The sequence below is a fragment of the Fusarium vanettenii genome (genome assembly GCF_000151355.1).
Source record: "Fusarium vanettenii 77-13-4 chromosome 15 genomic scaffold NECHAsca_57_chr15_1_0, whole genome shotgun sequence".
Lineage (NCBI taxonomy): Eukaryota > Fungi > Ascomycota > Sordariomycetes > Hypocreales > Nectriaceae > Fusarium > Fusarium vanettenii.
The window spans coordinates 139,645-157,230 of NW_003315832.1; the positions used below are offsets into that span (position 1 = coordinate 139,645).

The 17,586-nt window shown below is 40.3% G+C and overlaps 3 protein-coding genes across 3 annotated transcripts; 2 read left to right on the forward strand and 1 right to left on the reverse strand.

Annotated features, from left to right (window-relative positions):
* Nucleotides 1–9,756: 9,756 nt before the first annotated feature.
* NECHADRAFT_88694 (uncharacterized protein) lies at nt 9,757–11,664 on the forward strand (the record flags this gene model as incomplete). The annotated part of the gene is made up of 7 exons (XM_003040792.1): nt 9,757–10,007; nt 10,183–10,241; nt 10,271–10,464; nt 10,517–10,731; nt 10,777–10,948; nt 11,419–11,510; nt 11,574–11,664. The coding sequence occupies 7 exons, from the start codon at nt 9,757–9,759 to the stop codon at nt 11,662–11,664; spliced, it is 1,074 nt and encodes a 357-aa protein (XP_003040838.1).
* Nucleotides 11,665–13,815: 2,151 nt separating this feature from the next.
* NECHADRAFT_88695 (uncharacterized protein) lies at nt 13,816–14,879 on the reverse strand (the record flags this gene model as incomplete). The annotated part of the gene is made up of 2 exons (XM_003040813.1): nt 13,816–14,548; nt 14,824–14,879. The coding sequence occupies 2 exons, from the start codon at nt 14,877–14,879 to the stop codon at nt 13,816–13,818; spliced, it is 789 nt and encodes a 262-aa protein (XP_003040859.1).
* A 241-nt stretch (nt 14,880–15,120) lies between these two features.
* NECHADRAFT_88696 (uncharacterized protein) lies at nt 15,121–15,759 on the forward strand (the record flags this gene model as incomplete). The annotated part of the gene is made up of 2 exons (XM_003040793.1): nt 15,121–15,351; nt 15,529–15,759. The coding sequence occupies 2 exons, from the start codon at nt 15,121–15,123 to the stop codon at nt 15,757–15,759; spliced, it is 462 nt and encodes a 153-aa protein (XP_003040839.1).
* Between the last annotated feature and the right edge of the window lie 1,827 nt (nt 15,760–17,586).

The window sequence follows — 17,586 nt, forward strand, 5'->3', positions numbered from 1 at the left end:
TGAGAACTGCTAGTTATCGATCCTAATGGCCCTGCCGATATAATCGACGAGGTTATCGGGTTAGTCTTCTTTATATAGTTTAGCCTATACTTCCTTCTTAAGTCCGTCAAAGAAAAGGGATATTAGGGGTTCTAGGTCCTAATTGAGCTTCGAGGCGAGTTAGAGGTACTTCGTCCTATACTCGGACGCGGATCGGGTCTGCCTGAGGGTTTTGATCTCCCTTTTAGCCTATCCTTTCTTATTAACCGTTCTAAAAGCTTATCGGAGCGCGGCTTCGAAGATATTATAGTCTAAGTAGATGCTGCTGGTTCGCGGCGAGAGGCCGGCGAATGGGGTCATGAGGTATTCCCTTAAGATAGGTTCGAACTAAGCGGCAGTATATTTAGTTAGTCGTCCTGCGGCGTACTAGACCTTGCTAGACGCCGTGGTGAACTACGTCGGGTAGTATAGTATAAAAGCCCTTAGCTAAGTAAGGAATGCGGGTAGCTTATAAGCGGTTCCGTCAAAGGGTTCTAGTAGGTTTAGCTTAAGAATTTCTCTTATATCCTTGCCTCTTATTGCGGCAGTAATAAGGTTATTAACTATCTAGATATTATTTAGGTATTAATCGTTTTGAATATGCTAAGAGTTAGCTATCCTTTCTATGGTCTCGCGAAGGTTATTTATTTCGGTGCTTATAGCGGTGATCTGAGCTTAAAGCTACTTAATTTCTTCGTCGTCAGAGCTAGATACTTTGTCTATTTCTTTGTTACTATTAGGGTTATTTTAGGCTAGTGCGGTAGGTATAGGTAGGTAATTGGTAGGTAGGACTTACTAGTGGTTATTGGTAGGAGCTGCGAGAGTAGCCATTGCGTTCGATATTGTTCAAGGTAACGCGAGTAATCCTCTGAATAAGAGCTATTAATATGTGACGAGAGGTATATTCCTAAGGGATAAACCGGTCGTATTAGGTTTATATTAGCAGAGGGGATATTAGCGTTGCCTTAAAGAGGTGGGTATTACGTCTAGTAATATACTTAAAGGTATTAAGTATAACTAAGTTATATTAATAGCTAAGGTAGCTAGTATATAAGAAAGTATAATAAGCGTATACTATATACTTGAGGCGCTTACTATAGCTTCGCCTTTATTGCTTACTTACTTACTTACTGGGGTTATAATAGGGTGAGCGCTATATATAAGCGCTTACTCGCCTTAAAGTGGGTATTGCTCACTTATGCAGCAATATTATCACGTGCAGCGTTCTGCCGCCCTAGACCGCCTAGTCTGGTATTTGGCCGTGACATTCTTATAATACTAAGATATCCTCTATATTAAATAATAACTTAAATTAGAGATCTTAAACTTTTACTAATAATAGAGAAATTAGGAAGAGGTAAATATAAGATACCTCTCTACCTATAGGGATAAAATATAAATACTATAATAAATAGAAATAATAAAGATAACGTATATGATAAGCGAGCGTGACAGACAAGCGAGCGTGACAAAAATCCCTCAACCTACATCATCTCTATTTGATCAATTGATCCTTCACAATTTGATATGCCTCAATCAAATATTGAAGCTAGATTGCTTCTTGCACTTCAAGCCCTTCAAAATAACCCAAAATTAAGCCTCCGACGCGCTGCAGAGATCTATAATATTAATCGTATGATGCTATGGCGCCGGCAAAAGGGCATTCTTTCTACGCGAGATACTATTACGAAATCACGCAAGCTATCCGATCTAGAGGAACAGATCCTTATTCACTTTATTCTCGACCTAGATTCCCGAGGATTCCCCCCCCGGCTGCGTGGTGTGAAAGATATGGCTGATCAATTGCTTGCCGACCGCGACGCGTCACCAGTTGGCGTGCGCTGGGCTTCAAACTTCGTCAAGCGACACCCAGAGCTCAAGACGCGTTTTTTTCGGAAATACGACTACCAGAGAGCCAAGTGCGAAGATCCAACCATTATCCGCGATTGGTTTCGGCTTGTGGCGAACACAATCGCAAAGTACGGCATCCGGTCAGATGATATCTATAACTTTGACGAGACTGGCTTTCTTATGGGCATGATTGCGAGCGGAATGGTTGTCACAGGTGCAGAAAGGCGTTCAAAGCCGAAATCAGTGCAGCCTGGAAACCGGGAATGGATTACGGTCATTCAAGCGATCAATGCGGAAGGCTGGGCGATCCAGCCGTTTATCATCGGTGCGGGCCAATATCACCTCGCCAACTGGTACCGAGAAAGCAACCTCCCGGGCGATTGGGCCATTGCGACGACCCAAAATGGCTGGACTGATAATGAGACCGGTCTCGAGTGGCTTAAGCACTTTGACCGGTGCACAACCAGTCGATCAATTGGTTCCTATCGTCTCTTAATCCTCGATGGCCATGAAAGTCACCAATCTATCGAATTCGAGAGATATTGTGAGGAAAAGAAGATCATCCGGCTTTGTATGCCACCTCATTCGTCTCATCTACTCCAGCCCCTTGACGTCGGATGCTTTAGCGTGCTAAAGCAAGCTTATGGTCGAGAAATAGAGCGATTGATCAGATGCTCTATAACCCACGTTTCAAAGACCGAGTTCTTTCCGGCCTTCCACGCAGCACACGAGGCTACTATGACGGAAAGAAATATTAAGGGGGCTTTCAAAGGAGCTGGTCTTGTTCCCCTTGACCCAGAAACTGTGGTCTCAAAGCTTGATGTGCAGCTACGGACTCCAACGCCTGCCGAGGAGGGGGTTGAACCCTCTACCCCTTGGGTCTCAAGGACCCCAAAGACTGTGCTTGAGGCTGGATCTCAGTCTAAATACCTTGAAAGACGAATTAGAAGGCATCAAAGTAGCTCTCCAGAGTCAATACTTGAAGCTCTACAGTCCCTTGCAAAAGGAACAAAGGCTGTTATGCATAAGGTTGCCTTATTGACTGCTGAGGTCAAAGATCTTCGAGAGGCGAATGAGATACTAAGCCGGCGCCGGAGGGCAAAAAGGACTAGACTGCAGAAAAGAGGGGTGATGACGGTAGAAGAAGGAAGGCAAGCAATTGATCAAATGGATGTGGATGCGCAGGTAGTGGCCGAATCGTCGAGGAGTGGTGGTCGAGGAAGGTCGGTCGGACCGGGTGTTCGGCGCTGTGGTGTCTGCGGCAAGCCCGGGCATAATGCAAGGACCTGTCAGGTGGTGATTGAGACGTCTGGGGAAGAGTATAGTGAGTAGTTTGAATTAATTAAATGGTTTATGATATTTTTATTGCGGTTTTAGTCCTAGAGGTTAAGATTTCTGTCACGCTCGCTTGTCTGTCACGCTCGCTTATCATATACGTTAATAAATAATTATATAAATTATATAATAATTCTATATATTTAAAAAAGACCTCGAGAAACTAAAAAAAGATAGCTTAGAAGAAAAATAACTTAAGAATATACCTTAGAAGTATTAAATCTATAAATAACTCTTCGCGGAAGAACTTAAAATAAGTCTATTAAAATATATCTCTTATAACCTTAAGATTAAGTTTATTAATAGGAAATAACCTAGCTTTAATAAACTTTACTTACTTAATAAAGCATAACTTTTAGTATTAAAGGAATATATTAAAGATATAATATAAAAAGGATATATTAAGGAAAGTAAATTATTTATTAAATACCTTATTATATTTATTCTAAAGAAGAATAAAAAGCTCTAATTTTATATTAACTTCTAAATACTTAATATTATTATAATTAAGGATTATATATCGCTACCTCTTATTAGTAAGTTAAAAGATTAACTTTTTAGGATAAAATATTTTATTATACTTAACCTTAAAGGAGCCTATAACCTTATCTAGATTAAAGAAAGATATAAATAGAAAACCGCTTTTTATATTAAATATAAACTATTTAAGTACCTTATTATGCCTTTTAGACTTACTAATATACCTATTATATTCTAACGAATAATTAATAATATACTATAAGAATATCTAGATATATTTATTATATATTACTTAGATAATATCCTTATTTTCTCTAAAATAGAAAAAGAATATATAGAATATATCTATAAGGTATTATAAATACTATAGAATATTAACTTATTAATAAAGCCCGAGAAAAATAAATTCTATGCCTTAGAAATAGAATTTCTTAGATATATTATCTCTTATAATAAGATATATATAGACCCTAAGAAAGTCTTAGTAATTAGAGACTAGAAGGAGCTAACTAATATTAAGGAAGTATAAGCCTTCCTTAGATTCGCTAATTATTACTATAAGTTTCTTAAGGCATTTAGAAAAATAGCTATACTATTAATAGAACTTATAAAGAAAGATAAGATCTTTATATTTAGGAATAAAGCTAAAAACGCTATTAAATAAATTAAAGAATTTATCTTAAGCGAATTAATACTTAAGATATTTGACCTATCGCGATAAATTAAACTCGAAATAAATACCTTAGATTTTACCTTAGGCGCCTAGATTAAATAATAAGATAATAAAAGATAATTATACTTAATCGCATTTTACTCCTATAAGCTATATAGAGTAGAACTTAATTACCCTATTTATAATAAAGAATTCCTTATAATTATTAATGCCTTTAAGGAGTTTAGATATTACCTCCTAGGAAGCTAATATTAGATTAAGGTCTATATAGACTATAAAAATATTTCTTATTTTATAATAACCTAAGAACTTAGCGGATAATAACTATAATATATTAAATACCTCTTAGAATTTAATTATATTATTATCTATATTAAGGGATTAAAAAACGGCTAAGTAAATACTATTAGCTAGAGACTTAACCTAGATATAAAAAAGATCTAAACTAAGAAATAATTATTATACTTTATACCCGAAGGATATCTATAATAATAGGTTATTATATATATTAAGTAATAATAATACCTAAATATAATTTATATAATAAAATAGGGTAATTTACTCCTTATAAAGATCTTAGAGTATAATAAATAACTTCTAGATAATAAAAAAATAGATAAATAATAAATACTAGAGGAATTATAATATAACCTTATATGCGAAATATATAGCTATTAGTTATATAGATACTAAGGAATTATTAAAACCCTAGAATAAGTTAAGATAATATATACCTTTCCTAATATAAAAAAGACTATTTTAGTAATTATTAGTTAATATAACCTTTGCGTAAAAACTAAGGCATAACGCTATAAGCCCTATAGTAAACTATAACCCCTATTAGTACCTTAGCTACTATAGGAAGCTATTATAATAGACTTTATTACTAAATTACCCCTATTAAAAGAATTAATTACTAGAAACTTCTATAATAGTATTCTTATTATTATAAATAAACTTATAAAATTTTCTTATTTTATATCCTATAGAGAATTAATAATAGCTAAAGAATTTACTTACCTCTTTTATTTTTATATCGCTAAGATATATAATATATTACTCGAAATTATTATAGATAGAGGACTATTATTTATTTTAAAATTTTAGCAAAGCCTTATAGGATACCTAGGAATTAATTATAAACTCTTTATAGCTTATTATAAGGAGATAAATAGCTAAATAGAATATATAAATTAGATACTAAAATAATACCTTTAATATTATATTAACTATAAATAAATTAACTAAGTTAAAAAATTATTAGCTACTTAGCTAGCCTATAATATAGCTATAAATAAAAGCATAAAAACTATATTAATATATGCTAACTTTAGATTTATACTAAATACCTACCGATAATTATAAGATACTATTATTAACCCTAAAGTAATCCTTGCTAGTAATTAACTATATAATCTATATAAAGAAATATAAATAGAACTCGAATTTATTAAGAATAGAATAATAACCTATATTAATAAGAAAAGGATTAAGGGATTAACCTTCTTAGAGAGAAATATAATCTACCTCATAATAAAAAATATTAAAATAAAATAATAAAATAAAAAACTTAATTATAAATATATTAGATTATATAAAATTAAAAAGAAAATCTTAAAATATAACTATAAATTAGACTTATTACCTAAGGTTAAGCTCTATTTAATCTTTTATATCTTATTACTTAAATTAGCGCGAGATATTATTTAAGTAAAAATAAGTAATAAGCCTAATATAGAAGTTAATAGACTAGAAAAATATATTATAGAGGCTATCCTTAATATAAATAAAATTAATAGTAAAATAATATATTTTATTAAATAGAAAGATTACCTTAACTTAGAAAACATATAAGAACCCTTAGAATACCTTATTAATATATAATGCCTTCTCAAGAACTTTTACTAATAACGCTAAATATAGGCTTATTAAGACTAATAGTATTCTAATTAATTAAATTAATAGCCCTAAAAGAATATACCTCTATAATAATAAATAATTCCTCGCGGAGCTCGCCTAACTCCTCTAAGGCATATAGGCCGCGCTTAAAGGCCTTATTACTACGCGCTTTAAGTAACCTCTTTTATTTCTAGATATAAGTAAGCTTAGCTATTGCCTTCTCTAAGGTAACCTCTACTTTAGCCTCCTTATCTTCTAAGCGCTTATACTCCTAGATATTTTTCATAATTATAAAAGATTAGTTAATAGCTATAAAGGAGTATTAATATATACCTATGGAAGAAAGCTATATTAGCTCTATTATATATTACTTTCGTATTAATATAATTAGAATAATAATTAAAATAATTAAAAATTACCTTATAAGATAAGCCCCGGTAGAAGTAATAAGTATAAGGCATAATTTTAAAACTAAAAGCTTTAATATAAATAAAAAAACCCTATATTTTAGAAAGTTTTTATAAGGAAATATACTTAGAAACTCGGCCTAATATCGCATTAATAAAAAGAGATTTTTATAAATCAGAGTTACCTACTAATAATATTTGGTCGCTAAAATTAGTCTTAAGGATAAGACTAATAGAGGGGGAACCTCGTGTCATAGCCATGATATATGGCAGAAATACTCTGACTAAGCAAGGGACCAAAGGGACCGAACATCGCCCGCATCGGTCTAGGGACTAAATATTAGAAATATTAGTCCCACCCTAGACTAAACCCAGAGAGTATTAGTCTAAAGATTAACTATAAGTATATAAAACGCGCTTATTATATTTTCTTATATAATAATTACCTTAGCTATTAATATAACTTAGTTATACTTAATACCTTTAAGTATATTACTAGATATAATATTATACTACCCTTTAGGGTTACGTAATATTCTCCTCTACTAATATAAACCAGTATAACCGGTTTATCCCGTGGGAAATATCCTCTCGTCATACTATTAACCTAGCCTATACCTCTTTTTTCCCTAATAAATCTCGCTTCTAGGCCGCTATAGATATTACTAAATAACTCTTAGATTATTATAGCGATATCTTTAGCTCCCCTATATATACTAGGCTTTATTAAATATATAATATTATTATAAAAGCTATAATTCTTAAATCTATAGTTATTGCCTATATTAATAACCGCTAGGCTTAGATTAAAAAGAGATATAATACTAAGAAGAGAGGAAAAAGAATAAAGCTAATAAGGGATTTTAATTATAATATTAATCTATAAGAGATTTAAAAGTAGTAAGAGGAGGTTATCGCTAAAGCCTAATAGAAAGAGGAGAAAGCATAGGTCTAGACCGCTTATAGTCTTATTATCTAAGAAATAAAGAAGATTAAGGATTAATAGTAATAAGAAAAAGAGATTATTATTAATAATATAAAGAAGAAAGTATTATAGTCTTAGTAATTAGAATATATAAGGAAGGATATTAAGTATTATTCTATAGAGATATAATACTTAATTATATATTAAATACTTACTTAAAAGCCTAACCCTTTTATAATAGATATATAATTATTATAGGAAGTTAATAAAGCTATTTATAATATTAGTTTTACCTTAAAACCCCTTAGCGCAATAGACTAAACTACTCTCATAGGAAATAATAATAATATTACTTTCTAGCTTAAATTAGCTCTTATTAAGGAAGAAAAAGAAAAAGAAGAAAAAGAAAATAATAAGGAATTCCCTTTATTTAAGCCTCTACTATAAATACCCTTATCGCTGCTAGTTATACCCTTATCGCCGCGGCTACTATCTTTACTACCTAAACCCCGTTCTATGCCATGCCTAATATAGCCTTAATACTATATATTAGGGATATAGAGGATTATAAGAATTATTATACGAGTAAGGGCTATATAAGAAGCTAGCCCAGAGGGCTAAAAAGATACTCTTATAGCTAAATTTATATAAGGAATCGTCTAAGAAGGTAGCGGCCTTAGAGGCTTAGGCGGCGGCTTTTATTATAGCTATTATTAATATTATTAATATTATTAATATTATTACTTTAGATATTACTAATAGCTTTAATTTACTCTTTTATACCTTTATAAATTACTCTAGATAGCTTCTAAAACTAAGAGACCGAAAAAGGCGGCTTTTTAAGGGGGAAATTAGGGCCCTATAATATATTATAATTTTATGGCCGTATTATAATTTTATGGCTAACCTAGCTTACTAGGTTGGCTCGCCTGGGTCAATAAACCCACATGAGCCAACGGGTATTAGGAAAGAAGAAGGTTTCGGTCGTAAAGATGGAAAGGTTTGGGTAGTAGAGGAGTATAGGCTTAGTTAGAGCTTGAATATAATATCTCGGCGAATTGCCAAACTTATCTGGTTGGCGCATATATTATCTTTGAACATAATGGAAGGGGCAAGTAATATCCGAAAAACTCTATCCTCATATGGGACTGGTCTAATTGACCGCCCGTGAAAAGGTTGGGCAACCAGAGGACTGACTATACCAAACTGTCGACCCCAGAATCCTGCAATGCCACAGGCTGTGCAGAGATTTGGTGCTGGGAAGAGGCCATGAGCAATACATCACGAGTGCCTTTCAAATCACAACCTCGATTCGGCGAATCAAAATGGGCGTTGCTCCGAAGCGAAGGAGTCCTAGAGAATTCACCCCGGCATTCATTTAGCATAATTACAGTGTAAAAGAACCCTACTTGCTAATGTCCGAGCCGCTCGCCGAGGTACTTCAGTTGTGGCCGCTCTCTTGACTGGAGTCGGAAACTCATTAGCCATCAAACCTCCCAAAACGCGCTTCACACCCCTCATGATGGTATGATGCATTGATAACGTGTTCTTTGCTATCGTTGAAGCTCAGACATGGATGGGATACTTGACCCAGAGGATACTAACAACTTACAGTAGTCTCACATGTACCGGGCATGCTCTCCTTGAGAACCTGGTCGAGATTCGACTACATGTAGAAATGATCGTGTCTTGGGAAAATAGCTATAATATTATTATAAAAGGTTTTGCCGGAGAGCTAGACACCATCGCCGCCGAACGAGATGAGCTTAGCATCAAGCTCAACGCCGCCAACGAGAACGGAGGCAAGCTGCAACTCACCGTCTATACCGCAACTGCCAAATGAGACGAGCTCACAGCTTGTCGAGCTTGTCCTTCACTACAGAGTCGTCGTACTTGGAGTTCAGAACCAAGTAAAGTTTCCCTGATGCAGTGAATATTGTTGGTGAGAAGATGATTGTATATCCTTGATATTTTATATCCTGAGAATCGTTGAACCTCTGCTCACTGTGTTAACATTGGCATATGATGTGTTGGAAAGTATTCTATCATAGTTGAAGCCAGGATAAGCGACATACAAGATCGACAATTAACATTCCATTCCATCATCAGGCAAGGCTCCAAGTCATGTCAAACATGAGGAGGCCAAGACAAGAATTTGACTCTTGATCATGACGAAAAGATCTTCCACGCCGCAGGCCGGCCGACCTGGGGACCCGATGAGACACTGGTTGTTTCTGGAGGCGTCTGTTTTGTCTTCGATGCAGATGAAACCGTTATGTCATGTACCTGATGTAGCGAGCAGCTGGTGGTGGCACCATCCTGGGCGGTACCTACGACATTGGCAACTGGGAGTCCTAGCTGAATCCCAACATCGCGCATCGCATCATGCAGCGCAAGGGATAGAACTCAGGCCGCAAGGGTGAGAGGTGCCCGCGCGAAAAGGATTCACATGTGTGCCACCCTATGACCAGGAGCAAGTCGCGCCGTCATGGTGGAAGAGGTCGGAGATGTGAGCCAAGGGGGGGGGGTCCCCGTGGAGGGTCTACCCGAGAAGGATCTGCCCACTGTGGAAGTGGTACCTACATTCTCGACAGTTACAAGGAGGTTGCTGGCGAGGGCCTTGTCTCGGATATCCTCATCTACAACATCATGGGTAAGTCTCTAACGTGTGATTCCGGAAAGTACATGCGATTCAATATTGCGATGCAAAAGGCCGTTTGGGGCGATCAAACATCAATTTGGGTCATCTCTTGCTCTGTGGATCTGGTCATCCACATGCGGGAAATACCACTCGTAACCCCAGGGATATTCCTCTTACCAAGTTTACTGCCATGTCCGGTGAGAATCATCTCCATAGGCCAGTTGCTGGTGGCCAGGTAGAGTCTGCTGCACTACGATACCCAGACTCGCCAAAGGATCGGTCTGTAGGCGTTCCCTGTTCCAGGTGGGCACGAGGCTGAGGAACACATCCGGGAGGAGGGATTTGTCGACGAGCGTGGCCTTATTAAGGATGTACATGCGACCAAGGTCCGGATCGCCCGGGACGAGCTCCTGCACAGAGCACGGGAATTGATGTCCAATTCGATGTTGGTTTCCGTGGTCCAGTTCGTTTCCAGAATGTCGCGGTTTTCCCCTACGCGCATGTAACCAGCGAGGAGTCAAACGACGACATGACATGCTCGTCACAGCTGGACCAGATACTGGGGAGCGGGTGGTGAGGAGAGTCTTCCCCTGACAAGGGCTGGTTTATACAAACACACTCGGCCATTCGTGAGGAGAGAGTCGCACGGTCAAGCTCATGTTCGCGATCCTCTTGGAAGTCTCCTCCTCGTCGAGGCCAAGCGAGTGCAGAGGTCTACGGTGAGTTCAAAACTGTCCAATTGGACGATCTCGTAAGTCCCATCTCCATCATGATTGATTATGTAGCCTGGTTATTCATATTACAATCGGATGTTCGTTGATGTTCCCTTGGGCCTGTCTCCATTTTGTCAGACAGATGGTGTCGGTGAAGTAGAGTTTTAAAAAAATATCTAATATAGATATAGCTTTATATGTATTTTTATTTCTCTCTTTCTTTCTTATCTCGATATCCCTCGCAAAAACCAGTTATTTGTATCCCCTTTTTCTCTCGTACTAAGCTCAATTACCATCGAGGCGAGGTCATCAGTAGGGTAGACTAACCTGTCCCACGATGCTCTAAACCCGGCTCACGTTCCCTGGCATCCAACCTCGTTGCTTCAGGATCGTCACAAGCATTAATTAAAGCTTTTAAACAAAATAATTTTTAATTCATTGATATTATTCGTAATAACCCTGTAAAACTTAAACAGATATTTCAGTCTCTGCATTTCACATCAATCAACAAATCTGCGCTGGAACTCGCAGAACATTCATGGATTGTTGAGCCCAGAATGCGTCTATTGTAAGCCGGTGATCACTTTCTACTCGAACCCGTATGAGCGAGACTAACGTTTAGGGGAAACAGTTTATGCAAGAATTCTCCCCCGGCGTGGATGCATGAGGACTTCCTCGGCTTCAAAGCACCCAAACAGATAACCGCCTCCTCTTCGGTCTAAAACAAGGAAGGCCTCTCAAAAGATCATTTCAGAGAGTTTACTTCTATCTAGCAACTTAGTTTCCTACTTACCCCATATCGTGGTATTTGAAGCCATCAGAATTACTAAACGTACGAGAACTCATCATCTTATGGGGCATTATTCAACATCCTACCGGGAGCATCAGCCCAACATCTAGGCCAATCAAGTTTCTCAGTATACTTCAGCGTAGCAGTATTCCCGAATATGGAGCTCAGTTTTGCATTCAGTTCATTAATAAGCTCGAAGGCAGGTGGACGTGGACCAGGCTACGAAACGGAGTTGAGAATCATTTGAGCAACCATATACGCTTTTTGCATTTTTTTCTTAGTTCGTGAGCTTCTCAATCAGCCCATTCCTTTACTTTCATTCATGTGGCTCACATAAGTCTCATGCTGCATCGGCTGGTTGATTTTGGTAACACACCAAATGCCTTTGCTCCATTCGATGAATCGAACGATTTCAGACGGAGCGAAAATTTTATCCAGGAGCTTCAAATAGACCTTTTGAATCTAAATAACCTTAGAGACATTCTCAATAATATATCTAGCAAGCTCTGAGTTTCATTAACTAATACTGCCACCTTTACGATCTTGGGGCTCAGTTAACCCGGGCTTTATTATAGTTGCAGCCCGGCCCTTGATGGGTTAACTGAGCCCGAAGATCGTCTTACCTGGACAACTATGTAGTGACTGTCTCCTGCCTGCAGTACTTCTCGCTGATTGTTCTAGTTCATCTTTCTTCCGGTTATGTGCCATTCTGTACGCGGCGACCTTTCGTTTTGCACAGCTTTTTCAAAGTGTTCGCAGTCAACTAATCGGACCATTTCTATTTTAAAGTCTCTTTGGAATAAATGTTGATATTTCGAAAGACAGCCCTGACTGGAAATCGTTTGCTCTGACGGGAGGCGTGATCGTAACCCGAAGGAGGTGTATTCGGCTCCTGTTTGAGCGTGATCCGGTATGTGGACCTTCCGCGACTGGTCGGAGTTGATCTGGATGCCTAACAATAGAGCATTGAGCTTGGGATCAAGAGACACGTAGGGTTGAAGTGGTAAATTATTCCTCTAGATCTTTATGGTGTGGCGTATCTTTCGCTGTACAGGAAACTTATAATAATAAGCTCAACGATATCCCGAGGCACTACGCCGCCCTAGCCATGCACATTTCCTTTGGTGGTAATATCGTCGGCCGTGAGTAGGATACCCGACATGAACGGGGCTGAAATATGAAGAAGATGGTTAAACGGGTGTGGGATGACACCATCAAAGCTTAAAATTGCTCACATGAGTGGCGAGGCCGTTTCGAAGAGGAGGAAATCGCTCCATAATGAGTTAAGCCAGTTCATGGAAGATAAGCGACAGAAACTCTTAATATTGTGTTGCTTTCAGAAGAGGACACTAACCAGAACATAAAAAGAAACGGTTAACTAAAACCTTCTTTGGCCATCGTCAGGCTTCACCTCAAAGCACAGATGGTCCACTACAAGAGCCTCCATCTTGAGTGTGGCCACTGTCACTGCAGCACCCAGGGCGATCTGGAGGGAAGATGCTGGCTTGGGAGTCGGCGATCTACCAAGTCTGGAAACGGGAACTCACCGAAGCTGGCAAGGCAAGTATATTTGACTGACAATAGCCTTCAAGGTATGTCAAGACGAAAGTCGTGGACGCATGAACGGGCTCATGAGACTTGGGCGAATCGGGATAATAAAAACACATAGTCCATCACCCAAACACGTTGAGACAAAGAGACGCGTCGCAGGGAGGCCAGGACCCGTTGCTGAACCTGCTAGGCGCTTAGCCACAGCTGGATGTACGAATGAAAGAAATAGATTACATCGAGACTAGGGTCAAAGAACACCCCCCCCCCCCCCCCCCTTTCACCGCCTTTGATGCTCTTGTTCAGGTTCACATTCTCAGGCTAAACGCAGTGGCAATGGCGAGCGAACTGCCCTTGCTGCCTATGGGAGTGATCTACACATAACAGGCCGACGCTGCACAACCAACCAGTTGACATCGAATCAGCCAAACCAATCTTGTCTAGCATCATGCAGCTGCGAAATCCCTCGCGACTAGACCGTCACTCATTAGGGGGAGCCACCCTCGATCTGCCAAGCTCACAGTGCGACTCAGGATCAATCCTTTGCCGCTAACCACCCATGCTCCAGTACCTGCTCCGCTGTCAGTCGCTTGGCCGGGTCGTACTGGAATAGCTGATACAAGAGATCAGCCAACAGCTTCTGTTCCGCAACTGGCGTTTCCAGATAGCCCCGCGTCCCTGGCTCTGGCTGGCATAGGCTTCGTCGTTGCTCGAGACACCACTCGATGGAAAAGGTGCTGGAGTCCCGAGTCCACTTGGCCTCGTCGTCGAAGAACTCGTTCCGGGCTTCCCACTTGTCCCACAGTTCGGCAGGGGGTTTTCCAGGCGCGCGCATCATCTGGCAAACAATCTGGTCTGGTTTGCCGGCGAAGAGAGGCTTCTGCTGCCGAATCTCGAAGAGCGTGCATCCGAGAGCCCAAAGATCAGCGGCTGGCCCTGAGGCTGGTGGTCCGCCAGAAAGAAGAAGCTCAGGTGGAATATACTGGCGCGGAATTCCAAGCCTTGATGGAGGCGATGAGAAGTCGAATGACTCGCCAAAATCGATGATGGTGATCTGGTCCGCTAGGTAGACAGACTTAGTGAGGGCTGTTATGTCGGCCGTGGGGATAAGGTACTTTGGGGATGAATCTGGAGGGTCTCCGCCAGATTCACATTTGACTAGAATCTCATCTGGCTCGTCGATTAGAGAGAAGAGCTCGTCCTCAGAAAGATGGTCGATATTAATAAGTCGAACGAGGATATTGGCCGGGTGGAAATCTCCAAATATCCTGTAGAGATGCGAGGCGTCACGAGTGAGCTACACAGCAGTGACGCGAGATAAAGAATGCCGAAGGAAACGATGCTGTAAGATATAGAGTGATTGATTCGTCTTGACCGGGGAAGAGAGAAGAAGAGAGAGGGAAGGTGCTTGATGCCACAAAACTGTGAATAGTGAGTGGGTGATTGATTGAGCAATTGCATTTGCTAGACGACAAGTTTTACTGTGTTGACACATTGTTTTCGTTGTATTTTCGTCGTCTCTCTTTCTATCCTGGCCTCATACAAATGCAAAAGCATGCAGACTGTCGCACTATCTGGTGGCCGCACGGGGATAAACATATTTTTGTATTCCCGACACCACGCAAACCAACCCTAAATCTAGATGTCAGATTTGACGCATGCTCTTGAAGAGGGCAATGCTATGAAAATTTAGCAATCCTAGTAGTTCCCCGGTGTAGAAAACATGTACCGGCCGCGTGTGGAATAAGGTCATGCGTTGCGGGCATCTTGTTATCCATCCCAAGAACCACCTCCCAGTCGTGTGTCATTATTTGCATCGCAAGGACCGCTCTACGCCAATATGAAGATGACCAAATTTTTCGAGAAAGACAAACCCTGGGATAGCTGTGGCGATGGAACGTTGGATGATCCCGAGGTATTTCTTCTGTCGTCATCCCTTTACACGGCGACTGTTGATTCAGCAGTAGATCATCTGGCTAAAGCAGCCCGGGGACCTAAGTCTGAAGGACGGAATCGAGCAGGTCTGTCACCTCCTGGCTACTCAAGAGTTCCTTACTCACGTTTGGCTGCGGTAAGTCTACCCATCCCTATGATATTCTACCATATCTGATGGATGCGCAAGCTCTTATACTATACTAATCGATTCTAAATACGAAGCGGGGGGGCGCATGATACTACCTCTGCCTCCGACGTAACGGGCAACCATGGAGTAGATGATGACGACCATCTAACCGTTTATTGCCGCAAGGCCGACGGTCAGTTACTAGAAGGCCATGTCTATTGCGTCATCGACGGACAGTCTGGGAAATTCATGGCCCGAGAGGCTCGGAAACACGCTCGGGATGGTCAGGACCAGCCTGTCCAACTCCACAATTTTGATTTGAGACCGAAGCGGAGGACTAAATTGGTGAGTCGGCTGCTGCAGGACTACGAGGCCTGGCGTAAAATACAAGGACCGCTTTTCCAGCAGAACGCTTAAGATCGGATGAGCGAGCTCGGTGGCCGACCTTAATAAAAGACTGGCACAGGGGGGTTGCAGGTGCTTCTGAAGGCTAGGTAGAGTCGGGCTTTGCAAGGCTAGTTACCTTTATGTCCAGAACATTGCCCGGCTTCCTGTCTACGGTTTTAGCAAGAAGGGGCTTCTTGAAAGTTATTGCTTCATCGTCGCAAGAGCTAAATTGCCATCCTGTAACTCCTCCCTTGTACTTTATGTCAGGCCAGACTATAGAAATCTCCATGTAATTAGATTTGTTCAAGCAGGTGAACTATAATCAAAGACATGACTGTCAAAAGTAAAATCTAGAAAAAACATGTACTCAAACGTTGAGAGAACAGCCATGGTCGAAGCACAAGAAGAACTTGGAATGGTATTATTTACGAGACCAAGCCGATGTCGAAGGAACTCTTACATGGGAAGCGGGCCAGGGAAAAATAAGAACGAGGCCACTAAGGATCACAGGACTCAGAGTCCAAATGACTGATTGTCTTTTCAAGATCTTAACAATACCTTGGTCTTTTTCTGTCAATATAGTTTGATTGCATAAAACTGACACTAAGACTATTCCACTCCACGGTTGACGAATGAAACTCCACGAAGCATATGGCGACGGGAGGCTGACCGAGGTTTTTGAATCAGTCCTCGGAAATGCCCGTTGCACCTAAGGCACTGGCGAAATGGTATCCATCAGAGGGGTATACTTGTATGGGTACGGTGGCGAAGTCTGTGATGCTGTGCCCTAAGTCGTTGGAGGAAGATGTCATACGTGTGTGTCAACACGAGGGAGGAAGAGGCGTCATCTTAACCATACCAGACGAAGACGATGAGGCGATGAAGACATTCATCGAATAAGGAGCAGCTTTCCTTGATATTGATATCAGAAAACGCATCACTCGTCACGGTGATGAGAGTATCATGGGGCTGGCTATGGAGTAATTCATTGAAAATTAACCGTCGCAGTTCAGATTTAGTACTTATACGTCATTATCGAACTCGAGATGGGAAGCTCAAGGGGTAATTAACTAAGCTCATTTCTTTGCTTTTCAGACTAAGTGAGAATCATTACGCAATAATCGAAACCTCGCGCTCTTCCAATTACCACCTAATTCCCGCCAGGACAGCCCCAGCAAAATCTACTGCAGTCTCTAGCACATCTTCTGATAAGGAATGTGGTTGTTACTGAGGCAGCTGCTGATGCATTGTCACAGACGTCGGAGACTGTCCACGCACTAAGTCGAACCGACAGACAAGATCGAGGTGGGTTTGCCGCCTTGACGCGAGTTGGAATCTACGGGGAAGAAGCCGAGTTGACGAGCTTGAATGACGCAAGCAGAGGCTCAGCAAGGGTCATGAGCGGCGAAAGCTTGAGACGGAGCTATGTATTGGTGCAGAGGGCGTGGAGTGGCTGGCTGATCACCGCGTGGCCCACATACTATAGGGAACCGTTTCGGATAATACCACCACTATGACGAGCGAGGGCTGTGGCTACGGAGAAACTGATGAAACACATGATTTGGGCGGTCCTATTTTAAATCGAATTCATGCAATAGTTCTTGGAGGCGAGTTGTTTCACGTCCAACTTGCATCGTCCATGCATGGTACAGGCTCAGCTTAGATTCAGCATAGCTGTTAGAGCACGAGCTCCAGCTACCCTGAGCTCGCGAGTATGGTTCGATTGAATACAAAGGATCCCATAAACGAAGCGAAGCCGGGATGAGGACTGTCGAATCCATCATGCCGGATATTCCGTTGACCTAGTAGCAAGGATGCTAGCTTCGCTGGGTTGATCGGCCGCGGGTTATATTGGCA